This window comes from Chrysochloris asiatica, unplaced genomic scaffold (genome assembly GCF_000296735.1).
Source record: "Chrysochloris asiatica unplaced genomic scaffold, ChrAsi1.0 scaffold00213, whole genome shotgun sequence".
NCBI lineage: Eukaryota > Metazoa > Chordata > Mammalia > Afrosoricida > Chrysochloridae > Chrysochloris > Chrysochloris asiatica.
Genome location: NW_006408731.1, coordinates 3,098,784 through 3,108,412, shown reverse-complemented (window position 1 = coordinate 3,108,412; position 9,629 = coordinate 3,098,784). Strand labels below are relative to the sequence as shown.

The 9,629-nt window shown below is 38.7% G+C and overlaps 1 protein-coding gene across 1 annotated transcript in view; it reads left to right on the top strand.

The window, feature by feature from the left end:
• The first annotated feature begins 568 nt into the window (after window positions 1-568).
• Window positions 569-9,629, top strand: part of LOC102828490 (butyrophilin subfamily 1 member A1-like) — a 64,597-nt gene continuing 55,536 nt past the window's right edge. The window contains exon 1 of the mRNA XM_006872880.1: window positions 569-601. Coding sequence (XP_006872942.1) covers window positions 569-601 — 33 coding nt within the window. The remainder of the gene's footprint in view (window positions 602-9,629) is intronic.

The following is a 9,629-nucleotide window of genomic DNA, read 5'->3' as shown; positions in this document are numbered from 1 at the left end:
CAAGGAACAGCTGGTGAATTTGAACTGCTAGTATAGTGGTTGGCAGCCCAACTCATAACTCACAGTAGATGATTTATTGGTAATCATGGGTCAAGGTCCAGTCTCAGGGAAACTAGTGCTGCCACAGGACACTGAGCAGAGGAGAAAGGTGTGTGAGGTAGCAGGCTAACAACTTGCTATTTTAATATCAGGATGACAAGTTCAATGTACAGCTAGAGTTGGCACCAGATGCTCTAGGCTTGATGTGAGGGAACTGAACTTACCAAGATTTAAGAGGCGGGGAGAAACTATAAGAACTCCTGAGTGAAGGGGAAAACCACAAACGGAGGTCTGTGTTAGCAAATAAGACTAGAGAACTGGGAGGAAGCAAAGGTTGTGATGTGGTTACTGTCCAACCATGGCAATTAGGGGTTCCTGGGAATTATATCCATGCCACCCTGAAGATTTCCAGACTATATGGTAAAACTCTGAAGCTCTAGAAGTTGGATGAAGAAAGAAGAAGGAGAAAGACACATCTGGATTTGACCTCACTCAGGTATTCCTGGAATAAATAAATGAGTTAGCACTCATGTGGTTTGAGGGCAAGGGCCCAAATGAGCAGGTGAGTATGAAACTGTATTGCTCATAGGATTCAAGGACAATGAAGAGAAAGAAGTTTAGGCATTAGGATGCCTTTACACACTTAAAAATTATAATTATAACCTATTGAGCACCCCAAAGAGCTATTTGGATTCATACTATCTGTCAGTATTGACTTCATTAGAAGTTGAAACAAAAAAATTCTTAATGTATTTATTCCTTTATATAATGATGAAATAATAGCAACAACCAGTTTTATAGGTTACTACAAATGCTATGTTTAAAAAGCTGTTTTATTGTTTTCAAAGCAAAATAAAGTTTAATGAGAAATGTGGCATAATCTATTTGTTTTTAAAATGTCTTCAAATCAAGTGTATGCATGGGACTTAAGAGAAGGTGGTGGGATTCTCATCTTTGCTTCTGCCATCAGTCTTTTGTAAGTAGAAGAGAGATGTGAGAAAATGAGACTGAAACTAATAAGTAATGTCTTCATATTATTATGGGAGTGGTTCTGACTGCTGGACCCCATAAATTATCAACAATTTCCCAAAGTCCCCAGTCCATATTTTGAGAATCAGAATAGAGGATCCTGTTAGGCATCAAGTATCATGAGTCAGTGATAGCACAATGGATTTAAGACAATTCACTGACTCAAATTTTAAATTGGGCTGGAAAAAAATATTAAGTCTAAAATATTATCACTGCAGTTATAAATGGCACAGTCTTGAGGGAATCAAGAACATATGAAAATAGTGTTGTGTTAAGATGAAAGATTATGGGCTGTTTATATGTACATGTGTGTTGTTTCCATTTTTGTTATTGCTGTAATGCTACTTGTACAAATTTGTTTTAACTAAAAGTACTAGACAGAGAGTCAGGATTGAAGTCCTGCTAAGAGATGGCTATAATCATCTTAATCAAGACAGCTGTTGAGTGGTTCAGCTTTAGTTTCTATAGAATACGGCTTTATAAGTGTTCTAGGGGGAAAAGACTCTTATATAGAGACCCTTTTAGTAAGCTTTAAACCGGGTAAGGACAAGACACAAAAACAAATTATCTGGATGAGAGAGACAACCAAAAGATTAATGGTCATGTGATTAATTATTGTTGTTAAGTGTTGACCAGTTGGTTCTGACTTACAGCGAACTGGTGGGTTTGAACTGCCAAGGTATAGCCTACAGTGCCACACCAGGACTCCATGAGTAATTAACCAAGAATTAAACTAGAAAACCAGGACTCTGTGATTAGAAAACAAAGGAAATCACCCTAAAGTCATGTATGATAGTAGATAAATAACTTGTAGATAAAGTAAGTATATATCAAGCCTTACTTCACTTTCCTGACTCCCATAATTTCGTGCACTAAAAATTTCCACTAATTGCCCTTTAAAGCAGAGACTGAGTTGTTGGGCTAAGAAGACAGATTGTAACAGAAAAATTAGCCCCTGACAAAATGCTTTGTTAAACAACTCTCAAGAAGGAACAATCTGAGAATGCACCAAATGAGTTTACTTATAATGTTTAAGCTTGCAGTTTAACAAACCTTTTGTAACTTTTGCCATGCTTCTAAAGGCCTGGACCACACATCCATTATTTACTTTGCCTTTTAAGAACCCAGACTGCCCCTCTGCAATTCAGAGAATTACACATCTTACATGTAATGTCTTCACATTTTGAAATAATTCTATTCCTTCAATAAAATGTTCATTTTATCAAGAATGTCAGTCTAGTGTTTTCAATAAGACAAAAGTGTTCTGGGGGGGAAAGTCCCAAATTCAAATATATTTTATGGAGATTCCTTTATTAAGTCGAAACAGGACAAAGACAAATCATTCAGTTGAGGGGGACCATCAACATAAGGTCATTGCTGTTGTAGTTAAATACTGTTGAGTTTGTTCCGACTCATAGCAACCCTGTATAGGCTCTCCAAGGAGCAGCTGGTGAGTTTGAATCACCACCCTTGTGGTTCAAACTGACCTTGTGGTCCAGTGCTTATCGTACAGAACCACCCCTGGTCATAATGGTCTCCAAAGGATTGTGGATTATAGGGCACAGAAATCAAAGATTCATCACAAACTCATGTCACAGACAGGACTACAGAAAAGGGAAAGGCCCATGACTAGGATATGGACATCACTGAGATAAGAAAGGCACATAGGGGTGGTTCTGGGATCCTAAAATCACCTTGGTGGGAGTATAACTTATGACTACATGGCCCTGGTACCCCAATTTCCACTAAGAGTACACTCAGTCAAGTCCCTAAAAGTTAGAGTACCCCTTCCAGGACTTCTTGTTGTTAAGTGCTGTTGAGTCAGTTCTGACTCATAGTGATCCTATGTAGGGTTTCTGAGTGTTGGTAAACCAAAATGGGGATTTGCCACCTGTCACTATAGTCAATCACAGAACCCGGGAGAGATCCAATCCAAGCTTCATTAGCAGAAAGTCAGCAGTCTAGAGGACGGAGAGAATACTTTCTCAAGATAGTCCTGTCCTTTATGAAAAGCAGGCCCATTATATAGGGTAAGTTACATTTGGGTGTACACTTAATCTATTTTAACATCAAGATAGCATTTTTTTGGAAAGAGAAACAATAAAGCAATAAACTTCTTCAAACATTCTACCTTTAGGGAAAAGGAAACAATCAGGCAATAATCCTCCTTAAACATTCCACCTTTTAGGATCCAAGCTGCTTAGTTCCTGAAATAACTATCTGGGTGGGCTTAAGCACAACCTGTTCTCCTTCTAGAACCATGAGGTCATCTCAGCTAATTTTTAAACTAAGGTCCTCATTTGCAGGGTTTTCATTTATCAAGACCTAATGACTAACCCGACTTCATTTTGTTTAGGTTGGAAGATCCATGCTATCATGAGGAGCAGCTGGTGGGTTTGAACTGCCAACCTTGCAGTCTAGTTCTTTGTTCTATAGTGCCAGACCAGTACTCCTTTTAGGGAAGCCCTAATAATTCACATGCAATTGCATTCTGCTTGAGGGCAGAGCTTTCTTAATTGGCAGTAAATGAACTCAGCGGAGGTTGACTTTATGTCAAGGTTCAAAATGGAGTGAGCTTCCAGTGCAAAACATTATTTGTTAGGTGCTGTCGGTTGGTTTCAACTCATAGTGACCCTATGCACAACAAAACGAAACACTGCCTGATCCTGCGCCAACCTCACAATAGTTATATTTGAGCCCATTATTGCTGCCATTGTGTCTATCCATCTAGTTGGGGGGGGGGGGGAAGTCTTCCTCTCTTTCACGGACATTCACTTTTCCAAGCACGATGTTCATCTCTAGGGAATGGTCTCTCCTGATAACATCCCCAAAGTACAAAAGACAGTCTCGCCATTCTTGTTCCAAAGGAGCATCCTGGATCTACCTCTTTAAAGACAGATTTGTTTGTGCTTCTGGCAGTCTGTGATACTTTCAACATTCTTAGTCAACACTGTAATTCAAATGCATCAGTTCTTCCATGGTTTTCCTTATTTGTTGTCCAACTTTCAGATGCATAAGAGGCAGTTGAAAATGTCATGGCTTGGATCAGGTTCATCTTAGTTCTCAAAGGACATATTTGCTCTTCAAGACTTTAAAGAGGTCTTTTGCAGCACATTTGCCTAACACAATATGAACTTTGATTTCTTGACTGCAGCTGCCATGAACATTGATTACGGATCCAGGTAAATTGAAGTTTTTAGCAACTTCTATCTTTTCTCCATTTATCATGATGCTATTTATTTGTCCAGTTAGGATTTTTGTTTTCTTTACATTGAGGTGCAATCCATACTAAAAGCTATAACCTTTGATCTTCATCAGTAAGTATCTTCACTTCAGGGGGTCCTGCTGTGGATAAGCACTGGACAGCTAACAGCAAGGTCAGTGGTTTAAACCCACCAGCTGCTCCTCAGAAACCCTATATAGGGTTACTATGAGTTGGACTGCATTCAATGGCATTAAACAACAACTTTGTTTCCAAAAAGCAACATGGTGTCATCTGCATGTTGCAGGTTGATAATGACTTTTCTACCAATTCTGATGTCACCTTCTTCATACAATCCAGCTTCTCTCATTATTTGCTTAGCATAAAGATTCAATTAAATATGATAAAAGAATATAACCCTGATGCACACCTTTTGTGATTCTAAACCATTCAGTAACCGCTTGTTCTGTTCAAAGGACTGTCTTGGTCTCTGTATAGGTTCCTCCTGAACACAATAAACTGTTCTGGAAATTGAAAAAACTGGGGGGGTGATGTCTGACTTCCTCTGGTTTCACAAGGGGAAGAAGAATCAGACTCAAAACAGCTCAAGGCAGATTCCTATAAGCAGTGGTCAGACAGGCCTCCACCTTACAACCATCACTCCCATAGCACTCTCTGGTTCACAGCACTCATTTGATAAGCCATTGCAATGGCCACACAGAAATCATAACGATACTCACCATTATTGGGTTTATTAGGAAGTGAACAGGGTACAGGTCAGAATGAGAACAACTCAGGATGCAGAAAATTTCCAAACAGGAATGTCTCTTCCCTGCAGTATTGCACGCACACCTGCAGCTGACATAAACATTGATTACAGATCCAAGTAAATTGAAGTTTTTTCTTTTCTCCATTTATCATGATGTTATTTATTAGTCCAGTTAAGATTTTTGTTTTCTTTACATTGAGGTGTCTTCAACCTCTCAATCATGTGGGACCTTGATTTCTGCCCTCTTTTTTCCCAGTCTGCAAATGTTGAAAGGGCACATTCTGTAAGCCAACCTCCTGTTCATAGGCACTCAGCTTTACTCAGTCCATGGGCCTAGAAGCCCGCAGAAGCTCTGTCTCTCCATGCCACTGCCTTAGCCACCACCTCTGCTATCACTGCTTTTCTAGATAGGCATCTCACTCATGATCCACTCTTGCTCTTCTTTATTGACAGTCCTTGGATCCACTGTTCCTTCTTCTGAGATGGCTCCTTTTAAAATGAATGAGCAAGATGGCAAAACTAACAAATTCCAGCATTAAAGTTCTATACACCCTACTTGCTTTGTTACACCCAATCATTTAGTGGGAATTAAGAGGTTACATAGAAAAGCCTTATCAAAGAAATTCAAGGTACCACAAACATTAATTCTCCCCAAGTTTATCCATAGTTTGTGATGATTCACTGTTAAATGCCTTTGATAGTTAATAAAGCACAAGTCAATATCTTTCTGGTAATCTCTACTTTCAGTCAAGATCCATCTGACATCAGCAATAGTATCTTTTGTTCTACACAATCTTCTGAATCTGTCTTGAATTTCTGGCAGCTCCCTGTCAATATACTACTGCCTGTTGTTGTTATGTGCCGTAGAGTCAGTTCCGACCCATAGCGACCCTGTACAGGGTTTCTGAGGCTGTAAATCTTTACAGAGGCAGAAAGCCTCATCTTCCTCCCGCGGAATAGCTTATAGTTTCAAACTGCTGACTTTAAGGTTTGCAGCCCAATTCATAACCACTGCATTACCAAAGCTTCTTTACCACAGTAGTCTTTAAATTATCTTCAGCAATGTTGTACTTGCATGTGATATTAATGATAGTGTCTGGTGATTTTCACATTCCACTGGGTTACCTTTCTTTGGAATGGGTACAAATATGGATCTTTTCCAATATGTTGACCAATTATCAGTCTTACAAATTTTTTTACATAGATGACTAAGTGCCTCCAGTGCTGCATTGGTTTGTTGAAAGATTTTAATTTGTATTCCATCACTTCTTAGAGCCTTGTTTATTGCCAATGCCTTCAGTGCTGCTTGATTTCTCTCTTCAATACCATCAATTCTTGAGCATATGCTACCTCTTGTAATGACTGTACAGCAATCAGTTCATTTTGGTATAGTGACTATGTATTCCTTCCATCTCTTGATGTTTCCAGTCGTTTAATATTTTGCCCATAGAGTTCGCCAGTATTATAGCCTGAGGCTTGAATTCTTTTTCCTGGTCTTTGATCATTAGTTTTTAATACATGAAATCTCTTTTTAAGATAGTCTCTTAATTCAAGTTTATATTTTGGCTCATGTTGAGTTGTTTTACTTTCTTCAGCTTCAGCCTGAGCATATGAGCAACTGATGGTCTCTTTCACAGTTGGCTCCTGGTCTTGCTTTGGCTGATGATATTGAGTTTCTCCAATTGTCTCTTCCCACAGATATAGTCCATTTTACTACTGTATATTTCATCTGGTAAGGTCCACATGCATGGTCACCATTTATGTTGTTGAAAAAGGTATTTGCAATGAATAAGTCATTGGTCTTGCAAAAGTCTATCTATTGCTAGTTATCACAAGGTCATATTTTCCAACCACACATACTTCCTCCTTTCTTTTTTTCCAACTTTCACATTCCAATCACAAGTAATTGCTAATGCATCTTGATTGCATTTTTTTATCAATTTCAGACTAAGGAAGAATCAGTAGTTGGAAAATCTGGTGTTGGTCACAGAAACTATTCTGGAAACTGCATGACAAAATTTTGCAAGACTAGTGAGTTATTCATTGCATATATCTTTTCCAGCAACATGAATGGTGACTATATACTTGGACTTCACCTGATGGAATACACAGAAATCATATGACTACATATGTGGAAAAGATGATGGAGAAGTTCAATATCATCAACCAAAACAAGGCCAGGGGCCAACTATGGAACAGACAATCAATTATTCATATGCTCAGATTGAAGCCTAACAAAATTGAAACAACTCCACATAAGCCAAAATATGAACTTGAGTATAACCCACCTGAATTTATAGACCATCTCAAAACAGATTTGATGTATCAGATACTAATGACCAAAGACCAGAAGAGTTCTGGTATGATATCAAGAACATCATACATGAAGAAAACAAAGGTCATTTTAAAAATAGGAAAAAAGAAAAGACCACAGTAGATGTGAGAAGAGACTCTGAAATTTGCTGTTGAGCATAGAGGAGCTAAAACGGCTGGACAAAATGAGAAAGTTAAAGAGCTGAACAGAAACTTTCAAAGGGCAGCTCAAGAAGAAAAAGTCAAGTATTATAATGAAGTGTTCAAAGACCTGGAGTTAGAAAATCAAAAGGGAAGAACGTGCTCAGCATTTCTCAAACTGAAAAAAAGTGAACAATAACACAAAATGTTTACAATATTGGGGGATTCTGTGGTCAAAATATTGAGTAATGCAAGAAGCATCAAAAGAAGATGGAAGATAGTTAAAGAATCACTGTACCAAAAAGAACTGGACATGTAAAGTTACCCTAACTGACTCCATTTTTGAATCATGAGTAGCTCCTGCATGTTCAAATCCTGCCTGAGTGGAGAAGTTTTAAGTAGGAACTTTCTTAGCTGTACCTCCCCTTCCCATTCTAACCATAGCTTATTTTTTTTCCCTGTAAAACAGTTTACGCGTACATCCAATCCCTGGTCTCTCAAGATAACTGTCCCAGCTGATGAACCCTTAGCCCCACCTAATAGCTTATGCATATACCTTACCCCTGGTTGTGCAGGATAATGTCAGACTGCCTATGTATAAATACTCTTGAAAAATTGGGTCGGGGCTGCAGTCATTCCCACTTTTAGGGAGATCATAGTCACTGGCCAGCTAATGAAGTATTCCTTGCTGATCCTGAGAGTCCTGAGTGGTCATCTGGGTAAATTGAGAGACAATAGTCAATGCTCAACCATTTTAAGAGGTAGAATATGATCAAGAACTGAAAGTATTAAAGAAAGAAACCCAAGCTGCACTAAAGGCATTGGCAAAAAATATAGCTCCAGGTGTGGATCATAACAAACCATGGATAACCTTGTGAGGAATTGGTATACTAGAGCACTTCATTGTGCTCTTGAGGAACCTAACATAGACCAAGAGGCATTCATATGAACAAAATAAGAGGATACTGAATGAAATCAGGAAGATGTGTGCCAGGGTTGTGTCCTTTCATCATGCTTTTTCAATCTGTATACTGAGCAAATAATGAAAGAAGCTAAATTATATGAAGAATAATGTGGCATTAGGATTAGAGGAAGACTCCCACCTGTGGTATGTAGAAGAAACAGCCTTCCTTGCTTGAAGTGAAGAGGACTTGAAGTATTTACTGATGAAGATCAAAGATTATAGTCTTTAGTAAGGATTGTACCTCAATATAAAGAAAACAAAACCTTTAATAAGTGAACCAATAAATAACATCATGATAAAGGAACTCTGGTAGCGTAGTGATTACAAATTGGGCTGCGAACCTTAAGGTCAGTGGTTCGAAACTACCAGCCACTCCGCGGGAGAAAGATGAGCTTTCTACCCCCATAAAGATTTACACCCTCGGAAACCCTGTACAGGGTCGCTATGGGTCGGAACTGACTTGACGGCACTTAACAACAACAACAACAAATGGAGAAAAGATTGAAGTTGTTAAGGACTTCAATTTGCTTGGCTCCACAATCAATGTTAATGGAAACAGCAGTCAAGAAATAAAATTTGCCTTAGGCAAATCTGCTGCCAAAGACCTCTTTAAAGTTTTAAATGTCAAAGATGTCACTTTGAGGACTAAGTTGCTCCTTATGGTCTTGGCAAAGAATATTGAAAGTACCTTGAACAAACAAATCTATCTTGGAAATGCAAACAAATCTTGGAAGAACAAACAAATCTATCTTGGAAGTACAATCAGAATGCTGTTTAGAATTAAGAATGGTGAGACTTTGTCTTATGTTGTCAGGTAGGCTCATCGTGCTTGGTAAAATGGAGGGTCAGCAAAAAAAGACCATCAAGGAGACAAATGGACACAGTGGCAGGAACAATGGGCTCTAACATAACAACTGTGAGGATGACACAGGACTCGTAGGGTAACTAGAAGTTGGAATTGACTTGGTGGTCCCTAACAACAAAGAAAGAATGAACATGATTCTAGAATGTGTGTGGAGTCATCAAAGGAAATATTATAGAGAAGTAGAGTGAGTTGGCGGCTACTTAAGATGGCAAGGTTAGGGAGGACATCCTGAAAGAGGTGACAATTTACTGAGTCATGAGGACTGAGAAAGTATTAACTCTGGAAGAACTGGGCAAAGAGGTGCTGA